We start from the raw sequence: 26,569 nt of genomic DNA on the forward strand, positions 1-26,569 counted from the left end.
TACTCCAAAAAATACATCTAGAAATAGTGATGATGGTAAGTAACCACGTCCCACGTCAATAATATAAATATAAATATAAATGCATGTATGATTGAAATAAACTAAACAACAGTGCCTTCATCTCGACAACAAAAAGTAAACAACATTAGAAGCATGAATAATATTAAGGATACTTGTTTCAAAGAGTAGGAAAGTTAAAAGGAGAAGGATAAGTACGATACAAGATGATGAAAGATAAGGAAAAAGTTTTTATTTTTGTAACATGAATATAAATAAAAAAAAAACAACAACAACAAAAGAGTAAGTAAACAAAAAAAAAAGGAGAAGAAAGACAAACTATACTACGATATATAACAAGATCAATATACTATTTATAAAAAAAAAAAGAGAGAGGGGGGGAAACAAATGGAAGAAAAGAAAGAAAGAATAAACTATGTATATGAGGATGAAGTTCTAAGATGAGGATTGATGGAAGGTTGTAAAGAAATGAAGGGAGGATCCATTGGTAAGGAGGATCGTCGGATCATCTTGTATTTGGACCGATCCATGCTGCTGATAACGTGACGATGACCGTGTTCCTGATTCCTGCTGCCCATCGTCAACAAATGAAGAATCGACATCGATAATAAGAATACTGCTAATCCTGCTGTAGGTGTTGCCAGTTCAGTTGATGGAAAACTAGATTCATATACAAACATTGATGCTTTGGTTGATAAATAAGACAAGGGCGTTGTTGATTCCACTGTGGCGACCACTATCAATTCATTCCATAAAGCATTAAGTAACATACATGGAATATACAAAAGAGGTAGAATCAACACAATTATCCATCCATCAAAATAGCCTGTTTCATTGTTTTTTGACTGATCCATGTTTGTGTTGTCAAGAGTTTCATTTTTCATCACCATGGTATCGCTAAGTGTAGATACAGATCGAGCACGTCGACGGCAACTAGCTAAGTCACGAGATAAAGAATCCACAATAGCAAGAGAAGAATCCAATCGTTCAAATGAAGCCATCAATGAGTCACTTGGAGATAAAAGTGCATCATCATCATCGTCATCATTATCATCATCAATGTGATCATCAAGATTATCGTTAAAGATATCATGTGTTTCCATTCTTTCTACTTCGTTGTTGATCTTTTCTTGTCTTAATAGTTGTATCAAGGTGGATTTATCGAACAAAAGGGGTGAAATGGTACGTGACATTGGTGTAGTGAGATCTGTAGATACTGGTGAGAATAGTGCATCTTCATCTTGATAGATATCATAATCATCACTTGTAGAAGAAGTTGAAGAGGATACAGTCGGTGTATAAGAAGAATTGCTGGAAGATCTACGAAGAGGTTGGTATATGGATTCAATAGAAAGTTTCTTTGGTCTTGGTAAACGGGATGGACGGGAACGATCATTTGAAGTCATGTTGGAAGTAATATTGTTTTCAAAGTTTGTATTGATAGAAAGGTGATTTGAATTCATCTTGGAAGTGGTAGTCAAATCTTTGATGACAGTGGTATTTTCAAAAAGAGTGTCAACTTCAGAAGGTATATTGAATGATAGAGATGAAGGTGTAGTATTAATAGCTTCATTTGCTTCATGAATCAATGCTGATAGGATACCAGATATTCGGTCAAATTGTTCTTGATCTTCATCATCGTCACTTTCTTCTTCTTCTTCTTCTCTCTTGTCAGAGTTTGCTGAAATTGAAATAGGCGTTTGTATTATTGTGTTGGTGAGTAATGTTGGTATTGTTGTTGATGACTTTTCTTCAGATAACGAATTCTTCAGGTTGGAATCTGTTTCCTCCAAGTTAATATAAGTAGTCTAAAAAATAATAAAAAAAAAAGAGTTATTTTAAAGAACAGTAAATAAAAGAATTAGATAATATGAAAACATTCTTTTTTTTTTTCTTCTTTCTGTTTGTTTACCATTGAAGAGAGAATATAAAATTCAAGATAAGTAAAAAAAAAAAAAAAAAAAAAATGATACAAGATATTTAAAAAGTAAAAAAGAAAAAGAAAAGAGAAAAAAAAAAGAAAAGGAAGGATGAATGCATCAACCTTCTTTTTTATGTCAATTACATCTCCGCCTATAATACATAAGAAATGTGGGTCCTAATTTCAACAAAAAGACATCATTTCATTTTTCTCCCCACAGTCCACATTACTCTTCCTATTTTGACTATATTGAAAATAATAATAATAATCCAAGAATATGAATGCTTTTTTTTTATAATGAACCATACATAATAAAATTATTATTTATTCCTTTTTTTTTTTGGGCCATGACAACAAACGTAACTCTTTTTTTTTTTTTATATAGTGATTAATAGTACTCCGAGGGTGACACTAAAAAAAAAAACAACCTCTGATGTTATTCACAGCCCATTTCTTTTTAAATCATCAAAGGAAGAAATATAGTAAAAAAAACTTTCTACCCCTCCTTAAATAAACATCATTCCACTTTTTTTCTTTTCTTTTTTTCCTTCTTCTTGTTTATGATTTATCTGCAGGGTGTTCGATACATCACATTTTCATATTTCATTTACAATGAAAAGAAGAGCGGAGGTCAACTGTACTTTTTTAGCATTTATCGAATTGAAGGTGGTACTTTGGGTAACCAAATGACTTAAAAGATCATCTATCTCCCTCTCTTTATATCTCTCTTTTGTGTGTGTGTGTGAGAGAGAGAGAGAGATCCTCATTTTTATTTCCTATTGATTAAAATGTTTGTTTTATATATGAAAAGTGTAAACTACGAATCAATTGTCTCTCTAGATGTTTGACATTTCGTTTGAATATTATAATCCAACATCAGAAGGAGTTTCAAAATACTTTTGTTCGTTAGTCTGATCTTTTTTTTTTTTCATTTTCTTTCTTTTCTTTTCTTCTTGATTTTCTCTCTTTCCACATACCCATCTCATATCTCATATATAAATATATACTCCTTAATGTACGAACAAGCTAAAAACTTTTTACTTCCTTTATATCAGAATATAACTTTTCCCTCTAACCGTCCTTTATTGACATTAACCTATGCTCAAAGTATCGATTGTAAAATTGCTCTAAAAGGTAAACCATTATTACTCTCTGGAAAGGAAAGTATGGCTATGACTCATCGATTACGAATTATACATGATGCTATATTGGTTGGAAGTGGTACTGCTTGTATAGACGATCCTCAATTAAACGGTAAAAAAAAAAAAAAAAGGAATATATAATGTTTACCAAAATAACTTACTTTTTTTGGATTTGTTCCTTTTTTTTTTTTTGTCTCTGTACTACAGCACGGCATATACCATTAGAAGAAATGAACAATCAACCTCAACCAGTCATTTTGGATACACATTTGAACTTGCCTTTATCATGTCGGTTATTAAAGAATTATGCTACTGGTCAAGGAAAACAACCATGGATTATCACATCATCATCATCATCATCTACTGATAAAAAGGTACTATATAAAATTGATTATGTTCTATTGTTTTGACCATTCTCTTTATTATATTGGGGAATACTAGATGGCATTGGAAAAAGCTGGGGCAAAGATTTTCACAATACAAGAATCAGCAACTGGACGCCTAGCATGGAAAGATGTACTGGGAATACTTTCAAAAGAAGGAATACAAAGTGTAATGGTAGAAGGTGGAAGTAGTATTATTCAATCTTGTCTTCTATCTGGTTTTGTGGATCAATTGATTGTTACCATTGCTCCTGTTTATGTTGGTGATCAAGGCATCACTGTCTCTGCAACTACAAATTTAGAAAATGTTCAGTATCAAACATTTGGTCGAGATATTGTTATGGCTGCTCACCCTGTCAAATCATGATGGTATTTTTTTTTTTTAATGAATCCTTATGCGATTTACATCGTGCATCTTTGACCCTGTAGATCCCTTTAGATTTGTAATTGGATTGTTTTATATATGTATATAGTAGATGATCATTAGGTTAAAGATGAAAGCAATTATTTAATTATATATATATTACTTTGGATTATTTTTTTTTGAAATAAAAATGACAGTTTGATAATGACTACTTGTGATACATTAAAATATATATTGAAAGATTTATTCAATACACAACTCAAACTAAAACTTTTTTATAACAAGAAATCACTCTTCGTTTATCATATGATCTATTTGTCAAATAAGAATTATCAGATGTTGCTAATGCATTTGGTAGATCATCCTTCTGTTCATGATTGTTGAAAGACTTTTTAGTTTCCGCTTACAAGGCCTGGAGAGTACTTTTTTTTTAAGTCACAATAAGCAATTTCCCTCTATTTTTTTTTTTTTTTTTTTTTAAGCTTGTCCCTTTTTCAAACCTTTTTTTTTTTTTTTTTTTTTTTTCCTTTCTTTCAAAGTAACCATGTTTAAAAGGAACAGCACTGTCAATAATGTGCTTAAACAAATCTCAAGGAGGACAAATACAACGACGATACAAAGTAAAAAAACTTATAAACTATTCCTTCATATAGATCTTTATAGATATTCATCCACTAATCTTTTTTATTTTTTATTGTTCATAGATACCTTAGTTCGCCCTTTGTCTTATACTGCTCGTACAAGTATGAAAGCAACTGAAAACAAAACCACCTTCAAAACGACACCTTTGGATACACCATCAACGAAATTAGGAACAGCAACCAGCATCACACACAAACAAATGTCACCACAACAAATCCTTGATACACTTAGTAAATATCGATCTGTTGGTAATATCAAGGGTGCATTCAATCTCGTACGCAAAGCTCAAGAAAATAACACCGTTACAGTAGCAATGTATCAACAACTTTTACTGACTTTACTGGATTCTCCTCTTGATATTGATATAAGTGCCTTTGTTGCTTCTTGGTTCTATTCTCCACAATCCCCGATCTCAGATGATATCAAGAAGAATGAACAACTTTGGCATGATGTTTTGAAACTTGGATTCCGTTTGGGTGGTACCTACCGAAAAGAAGATTTACGTGTACTTGTTGAAACTTTCACTAAAACCTTTGATGTATCCACTATAACTGATCAACAATCTTTGGAACTTTTATTGCGGGTAAGAACTTGATTTTAAAAAGGATGATCCGTTTTATTGGTAATAATTACTATATTAAATATTCTTTTTTTTTTTTTTTTTTTTTAATCAGGCTTATGGTATTTTGGGAAAAACTGATCGCATCTCAACATTGTTATCTCAACTTAGTACGGAACCTCAATATGCTGACTTGGATAGATCATCATTGGCATCAAGTGGTATATTAGCTTACGCATCTACGGGTGCTAACCAGAAAGTGAATGAATTAATGCAATCATTGGAAAAGGATGAAAAATTGGATCAAAAATTACTACAAAAATTGATACGGATTTATGGATTCAAAGGCGATTTGAATCTTACTCAACACTATATCAATATATGCAATCAACTCTACCCAGATACTACCGACCACACTACAATGCAGCTCATTGCTCATAAAGCAGCATTATCCAACAGTTATTTTTCTCTCGTGAAACGATGTGGCACTCAAGGCTTACCTCTCAAATCAATATCGACACCTGAACTGGATCAACTTCATGCATCTTGGAATTCTCTTATGGCCGAAAATAAAAATAAACTATTTGATATTACTCAGTGCAACGTTATCTTGGAATATCTAGCTCTCGCCAATCGTATTGATCCAGACGAGTTTCCTCTCAGTATGGCAGAACAAATAGTGGATGAGTACATGCCAGCACACGACCTCAAACCGAACGAAATGACATGGAAGACATTGTTAAATGCATATGCGACCACTAGTGAATTTAAATATGATGCAAAGCACAATATTCGATTGGACAAGACATTGGTGGTATTATCTCGCATGGATGAAGCTGGCTACCACGCTGATCAATCTTGCTTCCACGCTCTCTTCAAGGCTTGCCGTCCTTACTTACCCGGAAAAGGTTACATCTTTGATCATTTCTTCTTAGCTTCCAAATTGACTTCAGCATTAAGATTCACACCATCTCTTGATCACCGGATTTTCGAATTGGAAAAAATCATGATGTCGTCCAAAATCCCTCATGATCGTACAACCATCAAGTTAATGTTGACCTGCCTCGGTGTTACCGGTCAATATCAAGCAATGTGGAACCGATGGAAACTTTTGAAATCATCTGGTTTGCAACGCGATATGGGATTGTATCAACATGTCTTCTCTTTAGCCTCTATGGATTCAGAACAGTCTCAATATGCTTTAGCAGTGACACGAAATGAATTGGGTCGGGAAATTGATCACGAACGTATACCCTGGGACACCTATGTAGCTATGTTGGATTGTGCTATCACTGCTCAAATGCCCGATATGGCGACCATGATCATCGATCAAATGCGACAACGATATATCTCCAAAGCACTTCCCACAACCATCGCCAACAACAACAACGATGATACGATGAAAAAGTCTGATTTATATGCACCCTTGTTACGAGCGTATACATCCATCCCTACTCTTGCTCCTGAAGTACCCAAACTCTTGAAAGAAATGGAAACAAATCAAGTTCCTTATAACAATCCTATTTGGCAGTACGTGATGTCTCATCATCTGTTACATGACGATTCTGGAGCAACCATGCAAAATATCCAACGCACATTCAACAGTTTTACCATGCAACGATTTGAACAACAAGCCAAGATCCCTATCCCTGTACGAGAATCATCACCCATCGTACCTTTTCCATCAGGTCCTTATTCTGCCAATGATATGGCCATGATCAATATGTATATCGCTGCTTTGATTGATGCACAAGATGTATCTTTAGTATTCGACGTGTTACGGACTTTGGAAAACCAAACATCTAGCTTTGGATTATCACGAGAAACGATTCGAGGTGTTGTCAAGTTGGCCAAGCAAGAAAAATCTAATGTGGAATTATCATGGCTTGTACATCAAGTTTTACCTCGTGTACCATCAAAAAACGCTGAATTTAGACAATGGGTGGACCATCTTCAACAATCTGTACCAAAATAAATAATTAGTTAGTTATCAGTGATTTTAGAGTCTACACCTTCCCCCCCCCCCTCTCCCTCTTGTTTACACTCACGCATACACATATCTATAGATTCATAGACACATTCAATTTATATATGTATATCACTCTCTCTCTCCATTTTATTATCCTTACGTCTTTTTTTTCAATTTGAATAAATCATCTGTTTAATATATATATATATAAATGTATTTATTTCATCATCCTGATCATCTATGATCCGTTATAGACATATCATCATATTTTAACATCTTTATAAAGGGATATCATAGGCCCAAAAAGGACTATTAAATTGATGTTTGAATTTTTCTTTTCGGTCTATGCAATCTGGAATAAACCTCTCGTCTCCATCTTTATAATAATATGCTTTGTCAAAGATATCACCTCTAAAAAGAAAATATTAATAATAATAATAATAAAAAAAGGACGATCAAAATATACAAATTGCTTTATTAAAAAAAAAAAAGACAAACTAATATGGAGTAATGATATATGTATGTATAAAAAAAATCAATAAGGAAGGAGGGGTGTTCTAGAGTGAAATCTTCAACTATCTTTTTGTTGTTGTTTGTGGTTTGATGACAATCTTTCTTCCAGCTTGCAAGGCTTTGGTGGCAGATCTAGTTGTTGGGGGTCGATCAGGTTGTTTCTTGTAAGATTTCAATGATTTTACGGCCAATACATCATCATCATCATCGTCATCATTCTTGCCAAGGCGTCGTCCAAGACCAATAAAAGAAGGCGGTGAAGACAATCCATCATCGTCGTCATCATCATCATCACTGTTCTTATCTCCATTGTTGTCTTGAGGTGGTTGGTCTTCAATAACATCACCCGATCGTTTCTTGTCTCCATTGCCATTCTGGTTGTCATCATGCTCATCATTTTGTGTATTAGTCTTTGTTGGTTGTTCATCGTCCTCGTTGTAGGTAAAAATGTCTTCCATGTTATTACTGGTTCCATTGTCTGTGCTTCCATTGATAAATGAGATCTTCCTTGATGGGTTAGGTGAATCATTATCATGTGTTTTTTGTGATTTGGACGAAAGATAATCAATATCATCCTTGTCATCATCATTGCCGTCTTTGTTATCATCTCGATCGCGTTTTGTACCCTTAGGTGGTGCTGGCTCTGTTAAAGCTGTGTGATTGTCTTTGTTGTCGTCCAAGTTTTCTGTTATCCTTTCGTCCTCTTCATCGTCATCCGATTCATTGAAATAGCCCTCTTCATATTGATCCAGTGAGATCGATTGTCGTTTGTTGTTGACATCCAATTCATCCCTACAAAGAAAAAAAGGAATATAAAGATTATCATCACTCATCCTTTTTTATCTAATAGAATATTATACCTATTCGGAAGAGATTCAGATTGTGCCAGAGAAGTGGATGGATTTGTTCTTTCTTGGTTTTGTTCATATTGTGATCGTAATAAACCGCAGGTTGAGATATAGTCCACTGTGTCCAGCACAGAGCCGAATTTCTCAATCAAATGAGTGACCAATAATTTTGGATTTTCCTAATAAAAAGAAAAAAAAAAATGGGAGATGATTATTAAAAAAAAAAAAAAAAACCTTTCAATAATTAACTGATGTGATTACTTACCTTTCGAATAAATTCGAGAAGCTCCAAACATGCTGAATTTAACAAGTTACTTTTGCCATCAGTGTCCAGTAAGATACGTATGGTTGATTCAAAGATGTTGTGCTTAATAAGATGTCGATTGTAAAAGTCGTCCAGAAGACCAACACAGGTTCGGAAAAATCGTAATGCACCTTCAAAATTAAGAAAGTTAGTAATCCTATAGATCCTTTTTTTTTTTTTAAAAAAAAAAGCTATACTTACTCAGTTTGATGGATGATTGTGGAGATCTATATAACTGAGTCATTTTGGGAAAACAGTCGGAGGAGAGCATCAAGTACTTGCTACGGAAGCTGTGCTGTTGAATGGTAAAACAAAGGAATTCGATAAGATGTGAATAGACGGCGGATTGTTGATAATCATGTTCTAGTGGTTCAATAGGACCTAAGGTAGCACATAATACATTAATCAGGTATATGTATACCAATTAATAAATGTATTATCTTACCATCCAAATTCATAGGTTTATTTTCAATGGATTGTAATGGCCGTAAGACAATATCTGCGTATTTTTCATAAAATATACCAAGAATATCATCAATACCGGGATCTTGTTTCCGTAGAACCTATCAAAAAAAAAAAAAAAAAAAGAGAGAGAGAGAGAAAATGATAAATAAAAAAGAAATTCATCAACAAATATAAAAACATTGTTTACCTTGGCATTCAGAATACCAGGAGGAGAGGCAGGATTGGATTCGAGAATCATCTTAAGAATTTCCAAATATTGAAATTTGAGACCAGAATCACAAGGTGTAATAAACCGATCAACAATGCATTCCAATAAATTCTTTTTCTTGTCGTCCGTATCTTCAAGAATCCGTGTACGCACTAATGAAACATCCATATCCACAATTGAATTTAATGCACCTACACCAGCGATTCGCATTCCTTCGTCTTGGGAATATAAAGCATATTCAAAAATATCAAAATAGCCATGCATTGCCAGAGTTCTAAAAAAATAAAATATGAGTACAACATAAAAATTTTTTCTCTCTTTTGTTTATTAATCATATCTACCTGTAAAACATTGTTCTAGAAGCTGGTTGTAATGATCTTGATATATTGCAAAGTTGTAAAACAAATTGAACCACTTTTTTCTTTTGGATGTCAGTTGCATCAGGTTGATTCAGTATATCAAAAGTGTCAGTAAGAAATTTAGTGTTATGTTGTATATGACCAATGATGTCAACATGATTGAATAAGATAAGAGATTGTAGCATAGATGTCAAAGTCTCGTCGAGATATCTTCCCAGTATAACATCCTTAAGATACTGTAGTCTAAAAGTTTGTCGCATTTTCGATAATGTAGTCGGATCATCTAGCGGTACAACCTATATAAAGAATTAAGTTCATCCCATTTCCTTCCTATCTATATTCTTATATTTTACCAATTCCATTTGAGATTGTTTCTGAATGACTTGTCTATGGTTTGCTTTTACATTTGGAGTACGAGTATCATCTATAAATAAACATGTAAATATGTAAACATATATATATATATATATATATAATATTTCTATTTCTATGATCACTTACATTCGAGTATACCAGCAACAGACATGATAGCATCATCAGCAATTAGATATTCGATCACGGAACTATCATTCAGCATAACTACCAAAAAAAAAAAAAAATTGACATAAATATATATTATATATAAAGATATTTATCTTATTTTCAATATCATACTTATAGAATTCATTATGGTATATAATGTATGGAGACCTTCAATATTGTTTGTTCGTTCAAAGTATTCAAAATGGGGAAAAAATTTGTTGATGTAAGACTAAGGAAAAGAAGAAATATAAATATTATTAATCACTTTTTATTTTTATTTTATTTTATTTTATTTTTAAAAAGATAGTCAACTTACACCAGCCAAAACAAATGAAGCCAATTCATCTTTTTCGTGAAGTGAGGTGACACTAGTGAGTATTTTGGCAATATCATTCAAATTCGATAACTGTGGTTGTGGTAAGGTTTCATTGATTTCTTGTAAAGTATTATCGCCATCGCCACTTTCATCGTCCAATAAATCGTCCAATAATCCTGTATTCTGTTCGTTACCTTGTTTATTGCATATACGTTGCCTAAAGTTATTGTTATTGTTGTTATTCGTCAAGTATATATAATAATAAAATTATTCCTTCTTTTTTATTTTAAATACCATATATCGTCACAACCATCTGCTTCTTGAAAGCTAAGAGCAAGATCTTCATTATCTTTTTCAGTCCAAACGATCAAAGTATCTACCAAAGATCAAAAACAGTAAGCCACTTGTCTTCTTTGTATATTACCATTCATTCAATCCTTTTTTCTTTTTTTTTAATAAAATACCTTGTTGTTTTTGATAAGATCTTTGAGGTATCACTCTTGAATTTAACAATGGTGTAGAGTCTATTTCTGATCGTACAAAGATTTCGTCAGGATCGCTTCCCGTACCCTACAACAAATAGCATAAACAGATCATCAAAAAAAAAAAAAAACAAAATAGAATAGTATTAGTCAATGATCAGATCTTCCATCCTTATTTTCAACAACTATTTAAAAACTACAGCAAAACGAAAAAGACATATATACATATTTCGGCATATATAACTTTCCTCTTCATCCTTTTTTTTTTTTCATACCTCCAAGTAAATACAAAAGCCTGTGCCTTTATCTTCCCATTTTCCATCGGCATCCAACCAATATAGTTTGACACGGTAAGAAGGTGTTTCGGTATCTGTTGATGTCGTTTCGGTATCTGATATAGTTGTTCTGCTTCGTTCCGGCATCGTTATTAAACTAATCAAAAAAAAATTTGTCAATGAGGGAGGGGGGGGACGAAAACAAAAAGGAGCTCTAAAAAAAAAAAAATTCAAAGTTCACCAAAATAAAAAGGAAAAAAAAAATTGGCCACGTCAGTCCAACTCTTCTTCCCAAACGCTGCGGACATTAAATCATACCTTTATGAAGAAAAAGAAAAGATCAGGATTCGACCAGTAAAGATAACATGGGAAGAATATGTTAGTGAAAACAATAGATAAGTCTTATTTAGTCTCATTAATAAATATAGTGTGATTTTTAAAAGATCATCCCATAGAAGATATGAGTTCCAAAAACATGTTGTCTTATAATTGAAGATCGATCTTTGATAAATGTGGGGAGATCATTATATAAACTTTGTTTCAAGCTTGGTTTTTTTTTTTTTTTTCGTGTTCTATTTTGTTGTATGTGTTCTCCTGAACCTTATTCCCAATCATTAGCAACAATAAGGGATACAAAACAACTAGCTAGACTCCGATTACAGTGTTAATTCCATGATGAGAAAGAGTAATAGAATCAAGATAATGATTGATTATTTAATACGATATATATATATATATACATCATTAAGTGAAAATAGCTATTATAGTTAAAGGAAAATGGTTGATAATAATAAAATATAATTATTAAATGATGGAAATGAATTTTTATTTTACACTTGATGTTCAGCTGTGTGGGGAGAAAAAGATCATTGGGTGAAGGAACAAACCAATCCGGATCTCCGCGAATAAAAAACTTCGGGCGTACTTTTTTCTGTCGACGGCTAAATTGGCGGCTTCGGGAAATTTTATCCGAAATCTTTTTAAGGGTGACCCTTCCTTTTTTTTTTTCTTGCACTCTTTTCTTTTCTTCTCTTTTCTTTTCTTTTTTTTTTTTTTGTATTGACTTTAGTGTTAGTATATCATTTTAGTAGTGTTTATTAGTCTTTAGTAGTTAAACTTTTAGTCAATAAAGGCTTTACTTTTATTGAAATCACTTCATTACATGTCAATGCAATTGATTCCATCTTCGAATGTACCTTTTTTTTATATATGTGAATGCATTCCTTTTTATTTTACTTTTTTTTTTTATAGATAAGAGAAACGATACGATTCCAATAGTCTTCACTTCGATATAAGTTTTTACTGTAGATTAGTTGCTGCGACAAACCAATGACTTAGTCACCAAACCACACTACTTGTGAAATAAATAGTGATACTCCTTTTTTTTAAAAACGTTTTTTTCTTCTACTCTTTGGTTTTCTTTATATTTTCCTTTTCTTTACTATAGTGATACCTACGTAAATAACAACATGTGTCGTATCAGCGTATTTCGTACCTGTAATATAAGCGTATAATAAAAATAAAAAGAATGCATTCATACACATACTACATCTTGTAGATGGAAATGACCCCATTTATATGTAATAAAAAAAAAAAACTTTATTGAATAAAAAAAGTATGTAATCTAACGACTACACTAATGTATATAATAAAACCATAAAAAAAATCAATGGAAGAGAAAAAGAAAAGAGAAGAAAAAAATAAAAAGACTTCACCATTTTGGATGAATTTATTCAATTCCTGGTCAGGCATAAACATTCATGCGGGAGTCCATCAGCTAAACAGCATGGTCTACTGGTGAATGCCAGTATCATTGTAAAAAAACTCATTATCTAAATATAAAAAAGATAAAATACATATACTTTGATTTTTTTTTCAAATCGAGTAACATACCATTACCTGATACTATATGCTGGGTATAACAGATAAATAGACATATGGATGGGTATAGATTGAATGATTGAATAATAAAAAAGTTTGCTATACAGCATTTTATTGAAATAATATACTTAATAATATACATATATAAAGATAAAATAAAACGAAGTACTCTTCCAACCTGTGGGTGCATTTCAAGAAATTGTATTCGATTGTCGTTGTTGTTGATAGTCGTAGATGCAGGCAGAGAAGAGAATGTAGTAAGACCAGCAGGAATTCAAATGAGACGTATAACCATTGTTGGAAGTGCCTTGATGCAGAAACTACCCTTGGCATTGATCCTTTTTGCTAATCACATTTTCACAAACTTCAGTAAACTGTGGGTAATATCAGCGTCGACGCCATCGGCTTTGTCCTCTACAATGCGTTCCAACTTGATTCAATAACAATCATTTGACCCATAGAATTCCTCTATATCATATTGACAACAACTAGCAATCATAACTTCAGGTAAGATACAGATTATTTGTATAAAAAAGTATCCTATATTAAAAAAAATACATCAGATCACCATCAGCTTGAAAATAATACTTCTTACAAGGTTTGTTCCCAAAAAAAAAAAAAAAGAATCCTGCCATAATAATACACTTTGCTTGCATATTGGGTGCATCCTTGAGAGTTTGTTCCATTTCTGGTTCACATCCTGATATCTTGATTTGTTGATGAAGAGGACGGTAAGGAAGTAGTCATTTCAATATTAGTTGCAATCTCTAAAGGAAAAAGAAGAAAACCAAACGTTTTGATAAATGATGAATATAAATTGAGTTAACGTACTCACGTCGTTTTCGAAGTTCAACCAGAGGTGTTTTTGCACATTTAGTATTGCTTTCATATAGAGTCAAATCGTACTACAAACGCATCACGTTGGTCCAATAGTATATTCAATCAGTTGATCTTGATCTGTACCCATTTAAACATTCTCTATGCATATAAATGTGTACAGTAAATTAGAAAAAAAAAAAAACAGGCAGAGTCCATAGAAAAGTCGAGATAACTTACCAAACAAAAGGGTTGCTTCACTACCATCAACAACAAAACGACCAAAAGACACCAACCTTCTATTATCCAATAGCAAATACTATACAATTAGAATATAATGGAAACAACAAAAAAAAAAAAAAAGAAAAAGAAAAGAAAAGAGAAGATACGAGCATTTGAGCCTTTTTTCGCGGAGTTGAATTTCCTTGATCGCATAGAATAATCATTATTTGATAGCTTCAATGGGATTGGAGATAAAAAAAAAAACAATATAAAAGACATTTTTTTTTTATTTTCTCCTTTCTTTTGTTTTTCTTTCTTCTACAAAACACAAAAAAAAAAAAAAAAATTCAAAATCAAAAAATCAAAAAAAAAATTTATTTGCTTCTTTTTGGCTGCTTCCTTGTTGGTGTCTTCTTCTTTCCGTTCGCCTGGTTAACGCAACAGAACACTCTCATTTTTGTTTGTGATTCTTGTTTCCCCGTTTTCCTTGCTGTTCGTGTCCTCGTTGTGCCTCTGGTTGTCTGTCCTTGCTTTCTGTCTTTCTTTCTTGCTGTCTGGATCTCTCTTTTTTTTTTTTTTTTTTTTCCATTTATGATATTTACACTATCCTTTTGCGTCGCGCACATCCTGGATGGGTTGATGCGTGGCGACCGTGCCTCAGAGCCGGAGGGTCTTCTTGTTTTTTTTTGGTAAGTGCACGTACACAAATAATGTTTAGTTGATCATAACACTAACCATTTTTCCATTTCTTCTTTTCAACCACCGAAATGGCGGTGGGAAAAACGTCGATAGAAAATAAGTTGGCCCAAAAACTTCGATTCACTGGCTTTCAAAGAGAAAGAAAAAAAAAACTACCCTTTCTGTGTTTTTCTTTTCTTTTTCTTTTTCTTTTTTTTTTTGAACTCGATCCCTTACATTCTTTTTTTTATATATCTTCCCTCCTCCGTTTTAAGTAGAGAAGAAATATATTCGACAAAATATATATCTATTGGAATTGACATACATATACATATATACTCTGAAACAATGTCTCTTTTACGACTTTTCAGTCACAAAGCACCCCTTTTCAAAGCAGCTGCGAAACAATCATATCTTTGGAAGAATACTAGTATGAAGGCATTTTCTACAACTGGAGGTAACAAACAAAAGAAGTCGTTTTTTTTTTCTTGATTATTGTATTGAATAGTTATTAATTCCCATTATTCCTCTATTCTTTGTTTCTCCTACAGCTCTACTACATGGCAAATCGGATATCTCCCGTGGTGAAGGGTAAAAAAAAAAAAAAAAAAAAGAAAGACTTAATTTACATTTTCGATCAAATTAAAACTAAAATGTGTATTATTATATATTAGACCATATACCGTTCACTTCATTACACCTGAAGGTGAAACAATTGATGTCAAAGCTACTGAAGGAGATACCATGTTAGACTTGGCTCAACGATATGATATTGATCTGGAATGTAAGGAAGAAATATAACTATTCAATGGACAATATTAGATATGAATGAAGAAACTCATAAATTTGGATTATCTTTTTTTTTTTTTTTTTTTGGTGCAGGTGCTTGTGAAGGATCCTTGGCTTGTTCAACGTGCCATGTTATTTGTGATCAAGAATATTTCGATCGAATGGAAGAACCATCGGATGAAGAAAATGATATGTTGGATTTGGCATTTGGATTGACAGATACGTAAGTTAGTGTGATTATACAATTACGACTCCTTTTTTTATTATTATTATTATTATCTTAGGCTAAATCAGGATTCTTATTATTATTTTTATAGGTCGAGATTAGGTTGTCAAATTGAAATGAATCAAGATTTGGATGGAATCACAGTGCGTATCCCTTCAGCTACACGAAATTTACGAGTAGATGGTAAAGAAATATTCAGGGGGAGAGAGATAATCCAAGATTAAATCGCTAAATATCCGCATATTTTTTTTTTGTTAGGCTCCAAACCCACTCATCATTGATAGATAGCAAGAAATAATCATACCATATTGAATATAGTTTAGAATTTATACATTTATACTTATATTATACGTTAGAAATAAAAAATATAAAAAGATTACTTTTGTTTCAATGATATATTTAAAAGTAACAAGCTTATCTATTTTGACAACTGTGTGACGGTCATCAAGTACCATCATATTCCGACCCATTTTATTTTCTATCCGCTTTTCTTTTCTTTTTCTTTTCTTTTTTTTTTTTTTTTTTTTGAATATCTGTATATACCACTCAAATACAACTAATATGGAAGTGAATGGATCAACTTCTACAGACGAAACAAATGTAGTGATACCTCAGCAAAAGCGAAAAGTAATTGTTATTTTGGAAAATGCTTCATTAGAAGCCGCCAAATTGAATCCAAATAGATATGACAGTAAAATGCAACTATTGAACTGTGATGAACATCAATCAATATTGAAACGACTTGGAAGGGATATTGCTGATGCTCGACCTGATATTGTTCATCAAGTAAGTTCATTTCGTCAAGTGATAATGATCATAGTAATATCATTAAAAAGAAGTAGATCGAACTAACCTATTCTTTTTTTTTTTTTTAGTGTCTCCTTACACTTTTGGATAGTCCTCTTAACAAGGCTGGTCACCTGGAGGTAAGATATATTTCTATCAAAATAAAACCTTTTTTTTTTTTTTGCATTCATACATGAGTTATACGATGATACTTAGTATTTTTTTTTTTGGAATTTGTTTCCATATATAGGTATATATTCATACAGCCAAAGGAGTCGTTATTCGTATCAATCCTGAATGTCGTATTCCAAGAACTATCAAACGATTCTCTGGATTAATGAGTAAGTTCATTTTTGAGAAGAATTATATATATATATGATGATTCATCTTTCATTTTTATTTTTTAATTATCTAGTTCAATTATTGGAACGAGGTTATATTACTAGTCAAATGGGACAAACGAAATTACTTGAAATTATTACACCTCCATTGATTCAACATTTACCCAAAGACGCAATCAAACTCGGTAAATATATATATATAGCATTATTTTATTTTTTATGACTCTTTTTTTTTTCTTATTTATTGATACTAGCCTTGTCATGGAATGCGCCTAAGGTAAGACTATACAGTTATTTCAAGGAATTGAATCTAGATGAAAAACCACTTGTAATTGCTGTGGGAGCTATGGCCAAAGGGGAAGATACATTTGCTGATGCATATACTGATGAAAAGATTGGTAAGTCAAAAGTAGATATTCAAAAATAATAATAATGATGATTAACTCATGTTTTTTCTTTATTAGGTATATCAAACTATTCATTATCGGCATCTGTAGCATGTGGCAAAGTATGTTGTGCTTTGGAGGACCTTTGGAACGTTATGTAGATATTTAGTAGCTGTATAGTTTTTTTTTTCTTTTTTTTTTTTTTAATAAAAATAAGGGTCTTTTTCATTTTCCGAAAATCTTCTCTTTCTTTCTCTCTTTTTTTTTTTTTTTTTTTCTCTTTCTTTCATTATTGATAGAAAAAGACATTTCCTTCTTTTTCATCATGATCTATGAATCTACCAATCTGTCTTACATCTATATAAATATATATACGACTTTATCTTTATGATTTTGGAAATAGTAAGTAAAACTTTTTGGGCTAAGATAGTGGTTGTCGGTGTTGATAAAGAGGATCCGGGTAGCTGGAATTGGTTTGTTGGGGGTGCCTAGAACACAGTGGAAAAAAAAAGGGGGGGAAACAACTAAATACTTCTTTATTTTCTTTTTTTTTTCCCAACGGTAACCGGAAAAACCTGGAATGATAATATAGGAATTTTTACAGTGGCGAAAAAAAAGGGGAACACCTTGGCAAGGTTTCTTTCTTCATCATCCTGCAATGTTGGGAGGACACGCACGTGCATGGAATTTTTTTTTTTGAATTGTCAAGATAGTTTTATGGTGGATGATCTAAATTTTAGGTAAAAAAAAAAAAAAAAAAAAAAGAATCTGATGCAGCAGAGGAAAAGAATGGGTTCAGAAGAATGTTACTCAATTCCTTTTGTTTCTTTTTTCACAGTTGTGGATTATAGTTTATAGTCAGGTTCACTAGTATATTAGAATACTTTTATATTGAAAATGTCTTTTGTTTTTTGATATTGGATGATGATATTGTTACGATAATAAAACTTGATATATATATGGGACAATGTATAGGAAAAGGCACAACAATAATAAGATTTCTTTTTATTCAGTTATAAGTGATATATGTAAAATTAGGGGAAATCATTGGCGAATGGATGAATTTTTCAATGCAATACAGGACATGGGACGATCAAGGCTAGCTTTGATAGCGTTTTCATAGGATACCTAATAGAATGATAATGATGATTAGAAAATAGGATTCATTTTATAACGTGTATAATTACCCAAACTCTAGTACGACCAAATTCTGGGGAAGGTTGTAGAAGAGTAAAAGAGGAGACTTCAAACATAGCATGATGAGCAATAATCTTGCCTTTTTTATTGGCTTCAGTGTATACACCCACTTTTCGTGATAAGCTAGATGCCTTGATACCAGCTTCATATAAGACACGGAAGGCAGCTTCTTCATAAGTTTCAGTTTTAGGTTCTACCAAACAATCACCCTTTGGTAAAACGTAAGCACCTTCTCTTTTCTTGCTTGATAACATCAGTACCCCTTTTGTGATAGGGTCAATGACAATAAGCCCAACAGCCTAAATAATGATGATGATCATCGTCATCAGTATACAAAGTTAACCAAAAAAAAAAAAAAAAATAACTTACATGTCTTAAAGTCTTCTTTTTCTTTTTTTTCTTTTCTTCTTCAGATTCCGTTTCTTGTTGATTGGGTTGTAACAATGAAGCAGGTACAGTAGATGATAATACATTTGTTTTGATATTATCATTGTTGTTATTGGTATCGTGATAAGACCGAGGTTCATAGATGGTACCTTGAGGAATTACAGCTGTAGACATGATGTTATGTAAAGAATGAAAAAAGAAAACAAAGAAAATGAAAAATAGAACAAATATAATACTTTATGTAACTTTTGTCGGCGGCTAAATCAAAATAACCCCTTCCCCCTCTCTTTTTTTCTTTTTTTTTTAACCTAAACAAAAATAAATTGATGATAAGTAATCATTATGCAAACACACCACCTCACGCGACCACACACGATCTCTTGTCCTCGGTTTAATACATTCCCTTGTTCTCCGGTTCAACCTTTTCATTCTCCTTTGGTTACACGATCGAACCACCTTGTTCCTCGGTTTCACTCATTCCGTTTGTCATTTCATATTATTGATTTTCTTTTTTTTCTATACTCCCCTTGTTGTCCATTCCATTCTTCATATTTCGTCTTGTTAGTATATAATGTCTAAATCATCATCATCAACCGTGAATAGAAAAAAAAAATGCTTATCACCGAGTAAAAAAATAAAAAAGAAAAAATTACTCAATGTCAACTGAATACTTCCTTTTTAGATGGAGCACAGCTGATTCATTTGTTCATTAGAAATTAAAAACCATGCAGTCTGATACCAGTATACATATTTATTAGGTTGTTCTATCCGTTTCTATTTAAAAAAAAAAAAAAAAGATCATGGCTTTTTGATGATCACGATAATCACTATAACAATAGTAATGATGATGGTGATGATGATGATAGTTCATTTTATTTGTTCTGACTTTTTTTTTTCTGTTGAGTCTTCCATTTCCCATTGTTCCTTTCAAAACTAAGCAAACCGGAGATGGCAAATACGTTTATCCACCACTATTTATAGAAAGACACCGAGAACCTGCAAAAAGAAGGAAATAGTGTTCCCTCAAGGAATCATCCATGTCTTTTTCTTTTTTTTTTTTTCTATGATGCAACATGTAGAGCATTCCGGTGCAGTGAAACCTTGCCTTAAAAAATATATACATGTAAACAATCATTCATATGAATAATCCTTCATACTGATGATATTCTATGTCTCTTCGATAACCTTCATTCATCCCCTGATCAACACCAACATGTACAATCCTTATAATGACCTTCAACTTGCATAAGCTTGAAAAATTCTCAAATGCATAATGGCGAAGTCAATCAATGATCATTTTTCAATTTACCATTAGGTTCTTTTTTTATTTTTTTTATTTTTTTTTTTTATTTATGAGAGATGATATGTGATGGGTTGATATACGATATTAGCATGATGGTAATGATAGTGTTATAAAATAAAGAATGACAGATGATGGATGACGAATAAAGAGTGACTAATGGTGAATCAGTCTTGCCTAATGGGTCTACGCTAGTCTAAGTCTTTTTAGAAAGTCATTCGAACCACTTCCAGTCATTTTTCAGGTTTCAGAACTCTAACCTAAATAATTACCAACTTCATGTGCGCCAAAGGAGTCAAGATTTTTTTTTCCAAAATTTTTCAGGGTCTTTTCTTTTCTTTTTTTCCTTATCTCTCTTTTTTTTTTTTTTTTTTTTTTTCCTGATCTAAATTGGCTCAATCGTCCTCCTGTTTTTTTTTTTTCTTGGTCGGTTTCATTGCATGCTGTCCATGCATATTTCTTCTGGGAAGTCAATGTCAACAAGTGGAAAAAAAAAGCATTGTACAAAGCCATAACTTATTTTATGGGTTGTTAATGTTAGTCTTAGCTATTATATATTACTTCAATAAAATTCTTATTCATCCTTTTTTCAATCACAATGGTCATTATCCTCTAGATTCTCAATAATCATCAACAGAGAGGTATTATCCGTCATTTTTATGGTGTCATCACTAAAACCGGATGCGCAGAATATTTATTATAAAGTCAAGATAATAGGAAGAAAACAAAAAGGGAAGGGATATATATATATAAATATATGAATACATAAAAGAAAAAAAAAAGGTCATCGTTCTGTACAATAAAAAAAGTGAAAAAAAAGAGGGAAATAGATACATCACTAAAAAAAAAAAAAAATCGATGGTAAACTAACTAAAACTATATAATGTATATAAGCTACACTGGAAGATGGGGTAGTGAAAAGAAGAGGAAGAAGATAAAAAGAAATAAAATAATATAATAAAAAATAATTAACTATAAGAGTAAACAAAATAAAAAAAGAAAAAAGAAAAAAAAAAAAAAGAAGGAAGAGAGAAGATCTAAGTCGTATCCTTGCCAGCATTCAATGTAGGGGAACTTGCTAGTATGGAACCATGAGGAGATTTGGACAAATAAACATATTCACCTTTTTCCTTTTCGTCAGTAAATGTCGGTTCATGTTCATCATCATCGTCATCAATCATGGCAGGTTCTTCTTCACAGTCATCACGTTCAGCCTCCATCATCATTTCATCACCATCTTCGTCATGGTTATCCTTCTTGTTGCTGTTTTCTTGACCACCATCCTCAGTGCAATCCATAGGTGTACCCGAGGTATGTTCATCATCAAGATCATCACTTCCAGTATCGTCCGTGTTGTTGTGAATAGAATGCTGATCATTATCTAGACTTGCATTGACTGCACCGTTCATATTGGTAGTATGTTTGCCTTCTTCGTCACTAGTATGTTCATCCACGGATTCAACTGTTTCTTGCCGTTGTTGCACTTCATCCGGTTGTGTCGAAATAACTTTGGAGTTGTCTATATGGTGGTATTCAACATTTGATTCATCATTTTCTTCCTCGTTGGATAGAATCCTCCGCATAATATGATGACCTGTCGAGGATGATTCATTCGCGTTTGTGCCAATCAGAGTACTACTTGTTGGAGTAGATGAGCGTTCAATATCTTGCATAGGTGTCCCAACCATACCGCTGTCGTCAGTAGCACCGTCAAATTGTTGATCCTCTTCGTCTTCGTGTTGTTTAGATGATGCTGCCGCTGTTAATAGTACCTTTTCCTTTTCTTGCAGTACTTCGGGATCCACCAAATCTAAAACAAACATACGCACATCTGGATCTGTATCCAAAGCAAGTCGATATACCATTTGTTCTAATAGTTTGCTTGATTGAATTGGTACTTCATCATCGTCATTTTCCATACCATCAACTGAAGCCACAGTGGTAAGCTCTTGTCGATAAGCATCATTGAGATAGAGTTGACGAATAGTACGGGCTGTACCAATGCGGACGTTGATAATATTATCAACAGCTAAAGGTGCAAGTCGAGATAAAAAGAAAGAGGCAAAGTCACCAGCAGAAATCCCAGCATCCAACAAAGAGCGACAGATTTGAGTAAACCTATAAATATAAAAAATATATTAGTATATTTCACTTTATATAAACTTATGTATATATGTATAGAAATAATGGCTTACACTAGTCGACCACGGTACATATCAGATCTTACGAATTCGTCTAAACGTTCCATAACATGATTCAATAGAGCAAGAGCAAAGTTTCGCTTGCTTTCCTTGGTATCTTCATTTTCTTCTTCAACATCATCATGAGATAGATTTTCACCTTCTTCATCTACAGCGCGTTTAACAATTTCCAAAATGACAGGAAACTAAAGAAAAATATATTATTAGTCTTCAGTATATATACATATATATATTATACAAATACTTACAGCTTCAACACCAGTTTCACGCACAGCAGCAAATTCATCATTGCATGCACGAATAGCCAAAGGAAGAACATGTTCCACCACACGAGCAGCGTCAAACAATAAAGCGATTTCACGTAATTGAGCAGCCAAGATATCTCTTAATCGCCAGTTGGTCATCACCCCGTCCCATACTTCGGTTAAGATTGGAATATATTCGTTGCGTGAGCTAACGGCCAGCGTTCCCAAGAATTCAGCCAAATGTTCCAATACACCTTGCTTTACATCATCCAAATCCATCAAGTAGAGAGCAAAGATTTGAACCAAATCTCTTTCAGTACGTTCAGGTCCAATAATACGAGCAATTTCATGAAGAGAATAGGCAAAAGTTCGTCGCACTTTGATTTGATAATCCTTGGTTAAACTGAGGTAAGTGTCCTTCAAATGAGAGTCCCAATAATCAGCACCAGCAGTTAATACTACGGCAGGGAAGTTATAAGCACATATAAGAGCACGATCTGTTTCCAACTTGAACATTTGATTCGGATTTCCATTTGCACCAAGTGATAAGAAGAAATTCAATAATTGGTCTGGTACCTATTATACATCATTCATCAAAAAAAAAAAATCAGTATTCCCCTATTTTTCATTTTTTTTTTCTTCAAACAGAATTTACTTTTCCAGGTTTGCCAGATGTTTCCCAATCTTCAGGTAAAAATTTCGCAATCAATTCTCCTATCACTTCGGCCAATGTATTTCTAACATTCCTTGAGACATCAGTCTTGAAGAGTTCGACACCTTCTATAGCGACCTGAGTCTTAGTTTCTTCAGGTAGGACACTGCATAAAAATGGTAAAGCCAATACACATGATCGTCGAACGTGCCAAATAGTATCACGAGAAAAGTTCATATATAATGGAAGCTATAAAAGAAAAATAAACAAATAAATAAATAAAAAGATTAGGTCTAGTCAATGATGGCTTCTACTATTTTTCTTTTTCTTCCTACTCATTCCTTACCAATCGATTCATGGCAACATCAGCGTTAACAACAGTGGCAAGACTACCAATGGCACCAGCGGCTTCCCTACGGACATAAAACATCGGGTCTGGGGATAATCGTTCCACAATAGGTAAACAGAATTCGGTAGCCCATTCTGGACCCAAGACAACCGTCAAAGCAGAGATCAACTAAATAAATATAAATAACTGTATTAGTGATGTTATCATTTTTCTATTTCGTTTTTGTATTGTTTTCCTTTTTTCTTTTCTTTTTTTTTTTTTTTTTTTTTTTTTTTACCGAAAGACACATCATTTTCGCTAAATTCATTTCACCTTGACGAGAATCATCAGAAGGTTGAGTCATAGAACTTGATTCAAATCCAGGGGTAGCAGATGGCCGACGAATAACACCAGTGGTTGTAGATGAAGAAGAAAAAGAATCTTTGTCTAATGATGCTGCAGATAAGTTGGCTGATAAACCTTCTTCCTCATTATCTGTATTCTTTGTTCCTTGTTCCCCTTGTTCGTCATTTTCTTCATTATTGATTTTGCCTTCCACAATATCCATCAGACCCATGACAACTCCATCAAATATTTCGGTATCCAATAAGTAGCGATCAAGAGCAGCTCTTTCCGAATCTGGTGGTGTTGACGCCAGTTCTGCAGCCACAGAAACAATACATTGCTGTCCAAGAGATGCCAAATTTGAATTTTGATCCAATAACAGAGCAATCAACATAGAGCTAAATTTCTTTGCCGGAATATGAGGTTGTTGATATGTTGATTGTTGTTCACTAGAAGGAATTTGATTTGTGTTAGATGCATTTTGACGTTGTTGTTCCACAAATGGTGTTTTTTCTTCCATTTCTTGTACACTGTTATTGTTTATGATTTGTTTGTCGACTGTATTGTTCATTGTTGGAGAATAAAGTTGCTGTTGTGATGATGTTATTTCCACGTGATCAGTCCCATGTTGGCCATTGTCGTTCTGTTGTTTCTCTTCCTTTGTTGACTCACTTTGTTCAGTAGTCATTAACGTTCTATCATTGTCCTCCTGTTCACTATGTAACGTTTGTTGATGTTGTGTTGAAAGAGTTGATTTGGTTGCTTGAATTGTTTCCATCAATGGAGGTGCATTCTAAAGATAATAACAAAGTATGTTAGTATAGGTTATATTTTATGTAATCATTTGATTTTACCTGATAAAAGTACATGATAATTTTGTCCAATTCACTAACAAAGGTTTCTCGTACAGCTTCATCTTCATCATAAGCAATTTTAAGGATCACTGGTAACATTTCACTTATTGCTTCGTTGGTATCTACTTCATATAGTGCATTTGGCAATTCCTTGGCTACCAAGTGTCTAAAATAATAAAGTCATAAATATATATATATATATATATATTTTCATTTGTTTCCTATATTACCTATAGAACATAACGTTGCTCTTATTAAACTTGTAAACACGTTCTGCTGAAGTTAAAGTTTCATCCAAATCAATAAGAATGTTGTCATCTAAATCACTTTCATTTGCTTCTGTTAACAAAAGAAGACGTTAATATTATTTCATATGTATATAAAAGTCTATTCTACACTTTTCTAATTACCTTCTGTCAAAATAGCCTGTAATAAGGATTCTGAGCTAAAACCTTCATTAGGAGCTTCCAAGAGTCTATTGGATGGAATGAGTGAGTCGGGTTCTTTAGTAAAACTATCATTGTCCAGTTGTTCATCCGTCCCAGAAGAGCTTTCTTGATGTTCCATAAAAGTTTTTATATCGGTAGCATCAGAATCGTCCTTGTCATTTGTCTGATTATCTGAAGATGCTGCTGCATTATTCAAGTCGTCAGTTACGTTGGATAGATGATACTGTTGTTCGGTGGAAATATCGGTTTTCTCCGTTAAAGTAGATAAATTCCCATCTTCATACGTTTGATAGTCGTCCTGGTCATCTGAAAAGTCAAACCCGAGATCTATTATGGTAATAACCACAAGTAAATAAACCAAAGAATAAAACTATTGAGTTAGTTATATTTCATAATAAAGAGTTAAATAGTTTGTGTTATTTTTTTTTTTCCTTTTTAAAAAGTCATCATAATAAACCAAAAGAGACACTCCATCAACTTTTTTTTTTCCCATCATATCAGAAGGTTGAATTACAAAAAAAAAAAAAAGTAAATAACACTTACCAGCCATATCGGTTGAGGGAGTATTTGAATAATATATAAGTCCTTGAGAGTGATAAAAGGGACAAGAAACACTCTATTAGCTTTTCTTCAAGGAAAAAGGAAAGAAAAAGAAAAGAGAAAAAAAAAAAGTAGTGGCTGGCCAATCCTTCTTCAAGACCCTAGGGCCAAAAAAAAAAAAAAAGACAAGTTTTCAATCTCCGTGTTCCCTGCTATATATGATCTACAAGTAGCCTTTGATTTTTATTTTATTAGATATGAATTATAACATATTAATGACTGGATGATGAATGATTGAATTTGATCGATAAACCTGAAATATTTTATTTAATAGAATAATCACGATTATATTTGATAGTCTCAATATGATTGGAAGGAAAAAAAAAACAATATAAAAGACATTTTCTTTTATTTTCTCTTTCTTTTGCTTTTCTTTCTTCTACAGAAAAAACACAGAAAAAAAAATCACCAAAAAAAAAAAAATTGCTTCTTGTTGGTGTCTTCTTGATGTTCTTTTTTTTTTTTTTTTTTTATCTAGTCGTATGTCTCTTGTATGGTCTATCTGTTTTTCTTCTCTCGATTCCTCTATTACTTTCTTAGGTTGATCTATTATCTCTCTGTATCACACAACCTGGATTGGTTGATGTGATACTCCT

The 26,569-nt window shown here is 32.6% G+C and overlaps 9 protein-coding genes across 9 annotated transcripts; 4 read left to right on the forward strand and 5 right to left on the reverse strand.

Annotated features, from left to right (window-relative positions):
• Window positions 1-228: 228 nt before the first annotated feature.
• Window positions 229-1,912, reverse strand: BX664DRAFT_322446 (uncharacterized protein). Its single transcript, XM_051543498.1, has one exon. The coding sequence runs from the start codon at window positions 1,479-1,481 to the stop codon at window positions 432-434; it is 1,050 nt and encodes a 349-aa protein (XP_051405512.1). The 5' UTR covers window positions 1,482-1,912; the 3' UTR covers window positions 229-431.
• Window positions 1,913-2,604: 692 nt separating this feature from the next.
• Window positions 2,605-4,039, forward strand: BX664DRAFT_322450 (bacterial bifunctional deaminase-reductase). Its single transcript, XM_051543499.1, has 3 exons — window positions 2,605-3,193; window positions 3,289-3,455; window positions 3,523-4,039. Exons 1-3 carry the CDS (start codon window positions 2,953-2,955, stop codon window positions 3,829-3,831), a joined length of 717 nt encoding a protein of 238 aa, XP_051405513.1. The 5' UTR covers window positions 2,605-2,952; the 3' UTR covers window positions 3,832-4,039.
• Window positions 4,040-4,358: 319 nt separating this feature from the next.
• Window positions 4,359-7,200, forward strand: BX664DRAFT_382402 (uncharacterized protein). Its single transcript, XM_051549037.1, has 3 exons — window positions 4,359-4,448; window positions 4,533-5,053; window positions 5,145-7,200. Exons 1-3 carry the CDS (start codon window positions 4,373-4,375, stop codon window positions 7,002-7,004), a joined length of 2,457 nt encoding a protein of 818 aa, XP_051405514.1. The 5' UTR covers window positions 4,359-4,372; the 3' UTR covers window positions 7,005-7,200.
• A 244-nt stretch (window positions 7,201-7,444) lies between these two features.
• Window positions 7,445-11,702, reverse strand: BX664DRAFT_382403 (component of IIS longevity pathway SMK-1-domain-containing protein). Its single transcript, XM_051549038.1, has 15 exons — window positions 11,609-11,702; window positions 11,291-11,504; window positions 10,998-11,103; window positions 10,828-10,909; window positions 10,534-10,750; window positions 10,350-10,446; window positions 10,197-10,274; window positions 10,049-10,119; window positions 9,678-9,991; window positions 9,316-9,610; window positions 9,109-9,226; window positions 8,865-9,044; window positions 8,625-8,794; window positions 8,372-8,538; window positions 7,445-8,303 (listed from the first exon to the last, which is right to left on the reverse strand). The coding sequence occupies exons 2-15, from the start codon at window positions 11,435-11,437 to the stop codon at window positions 7,574-7,576; spliced, it is 2,772 nt and encodes a 923-aa protein (XP_051405515.1). The 5' UTR covers window positions 11,438-11,504; window positions 11,609-11,702; the 3' UTR covers window positions 7,445-7,573.
• A 2,162-nt stretch (window positions 11,703-13,864) lies between these two features.
• Window positions 13,865-14,254, reverse strand: BX664DRAFT_345976 (uncharacterized protein; the record flags this gene model as incomplete). The annotated part of the gene is made up of 3 exons (XM_051547507.1): window positions 13,865-13,938; window positions 14,007-14,076; window positions 14,228-14,254. 3 exons carry the CDS (start codon window positions 14,252-14,254, stop codon window positions 13,865-13,867), a joined length of 171 nt encoding a protein of 56 aa, XP_051405516.1.
• A 786-nt stretch (window positions 14,255-15,040) lies between these two features.
• BX664DRAFT_322464 (2Fe-2S ferredoxin-type domain-containing protein) lies at window positions 15,041-16,296 on the forward strand. The gene is made up of 6 exons (XM_051543500.1): window positions 15,041-15,344; window positions 15,439-15,478; window positions 15,562-15,671; window positions 15,770-15,899; window positions 15,994-16,085; window positions 16,161-16,296. The coding sequence occupies exons 1-6, from the start codon at window positions 15,236-15,238 to the stop codon at window positions 16,181-16,183; spliced, it is 504 nt and encodes a 167-aa protein (XP_051405517.1). The 5' UTR covers window positions 15,041-15,235; the 3' UTR covers window positions 16,184-16,296.
• Window positions 16,297-16,442: 146 nt separating this feature from the next.
• On the forward strand, window positions 16,443-17,629 carry BX664DRAFT_322466 (Alpha/beta knot methyltransferase). Its single transcript, XM_051543501.1, has 6 exons — window positions 16,443-16,688; window positions 16,778-16,828; window positions 16,939-17,029; window positions 17,104-17,214; window positions 17,284-17,427; window positions 17,494-17,629. The coding sequence occupies exons 1-6, from the start codon at window positions 16,464-16,466 to the stop codon at window positions 17,574-17,576; spliced, it is 705 nt and encodes a 234-aa protein (XP_051405518.1). The 5' UTR covers window positions 16,443-16,463; the 3' UTR covers window positions 17,577-17,629.
• Window positions 17,630-18,391: 762 nt separating this feature from the next.
• Window positions 18,392-19,173, reverse strand: BX664DRAFT_355310 (uncharacterized protein; the record flags this gene model as incomplete). Its single annotated transcript, XM_051547805.1, has 3 exons — window positions 18,392-18,543; window positions 18,603-18,911; window positions 18,982-19,173. The coding sequence occupies 3 exons, from the start codon at window positions 19,171-19,173 to the stop codon at window positions 18,460-18,462; spliced, it is 585 nt and encodes a 194-aa protein (XP_051405519.1). The 3' UTR covers window positions 18,392-18,459.
• Window positions 19,174-21,235: 2,062 nt separating this feature from the next.
• Window positions 21,236-26,078, reverse strand: BX664DRAFT_273513 (armadillo-type protein). Its single transcript, XM_051541223.1, has 10 exons — window positions 25,917-26,078; window positions 25,335-25,700; window positions 25,155-25,263; window positions 24,925-25,090; window positions 24,024-24,863; window positions 23,744-23,914; window positions 23,401-23,646; window positions 22,749-23,321; window positions 22,495-22,685; window positions 21,236-22,417 (listed from the first exon to the last, which is right to left on the reverse strand). The coding sequence occupies exons 1-10, from the start codon at window positions 25,921-25,923 to the stop codon at window positions 21,337-21,339; spliced, it is 3,750 nt and encodes a 1,249-aa protein (XP_051405520.1). The 5' UTR covers window positions 25,924-26,078; the 3' UTR covers window positions 21,236-21,336.
• Between the last annotated feature and the right edge of the window lie 491 nt (window positions 26,079-26,569).

The sequence above is a fragment of the Halteromyces radiatus genome (assembly GCF_025201355.1).
Source record: "Halteromyces radiatus strain CBS 162.75 chromosome Unknown BX664scaffold_1, whole genome shotgun sequence".
Lineage (NCBI taxonomy): Eukaryota > Fungi > Mucoromycota > Mucoromycetes > Mucorales > Cunninghamellaceae > Halteromyces > Halteromyces radiatus.

Excerpts from the sequence above, each read along its gene's own strand:
- BX664DRAFT_322446 (XM_051543498.1), bottom strand. The coding sequence starts at position 1,481 with ATGAATTCAAATCACCTTTCTATCAATACAAACTTTGAAAACAATATT.
- BX664DRAFT_322450 (XM_051543499.1), top strand. The coding sequence starts at position 2,953 with ATGTACGAACAAGCTAAAAACTTTTTACTTCCTTTATATCAGAATATA. Across the intron at positions 3,194-3,288 it reads AGACGATCCTCAATTAAACG|CACGGCATATACCATTAGAA; the intron begins GTAAAAAAAAAA and ends TCTGTACTACAG. Across the intron at positions 3,456-3,522 it reads CATCATCTACTGATAAAAAG|ATGGCATTGGAAAAAGCTGG; the intron begins GTACTATATAAA and ends GGGGAATACTAG.
- BX664DRAFT_382402 (XM_051549037.1), top strand. The coding sequence starts at position 4,373 with ATGTTTAAAAGGAACAGCACTGTCAATAATGTGCTTAAACAAATCTCA. Across the intron at positions 4,449-4,532 it reads AAATACAACGACGATACAAA|ATACCTTAGTTCGCCCTTTG; the intron begins GTAAAAAAACTT and ends TATTGTTCATAG. Across the intron at positions 5,054-5,144 it reads CTTTGGAACTTTTATTGCGG|GCTTATGGTATTTTGGGAAA; the intron begins GTAAGAACTTGA and ends TTTTTTAATCAG.
- BX664DRAFT_382403 (XM_051549038.1), bottom strand. The coding sequence starts at position 11,437 with ATGCCGGAACGAAGCAGAACAACTATATCAGATACCGAAACGACATCA. Across the intron at positions 10,120-10,196 it reads TGTTGCTGGTATACTCGAAT|ATGATACTCGTACTCCAAAT; the intron begins GTAAGTGATCAT and ends GTTTATTTATAG. Across the intron at positions 8,304-8,371 it reads TCTGAATCTCTTCCGAATAG|GGATGAATTGGATGTCAACA; the intron begins GTATAATATTCT and ends TTTTCTTTGTAG.
- BX664DRAFT_322464 (XM_051543500.1), top strand. The coding sequence starts at position 15,236 with ATGTCTCTTTTACGACTTTTCAGTCACAAAGCACCCCTTTTCAAAGCA. Across the intron at positions 15,345-15,438 it reads GGCATTTTCTACAACTGGAG|CTCTACTACATGGCAAATCG; the intron begins GTAACAAACAAA and ends TTTCTCCTACAG. Across the intron at positions 15,672-15,769 it reads ATATGATATTGATCTGGAAT|GTGCTTGTGAAGGATCCTTG; the intron begins GTAAGGAAGAAA and ends TTTTTGGTGCAG.
- BX664DRAFT_322466 (XM_051543501.1), top strand. The coding sequence starts at position 16,464 with ATGGAAGTGAATGGATCAACTTCTACAGACGAAACAAATGTAGTGATA. Across the intron at positions 16,829-16,938 it reads ACAAGGCTGGTCACCTGGAG|GTATATATTCATACAGCCAA; the intron begins GTAAGATATATT and ends TTCCATATATAG. Across the intron at positions 17,428-17,493 it reads ATATACTGATGAAAAGATTG|GTATATCAAACTATTCATTA; the intron begins GTAAGTCAAAAG and ends TTTCTTTATTAG.
- BX664DRAFT_273513 (XM_051541223.1), bottom strand. Across the intron at positions 24,864-24,924 it reads TTATCATGTACTTTTATCAG|AATGCACCTCCATTGATGGA; the intron begins GTAAAATCAAAT and ends TATTATCTTTAG. Across the intron at positions 23,915-24,023 it reads CGAAAATGATGTGTCTTTCG|TTGATCTCTGCTTTGACGGT; the intron begins GTAAAAAAAAAA and ends ATATTTATTTAG.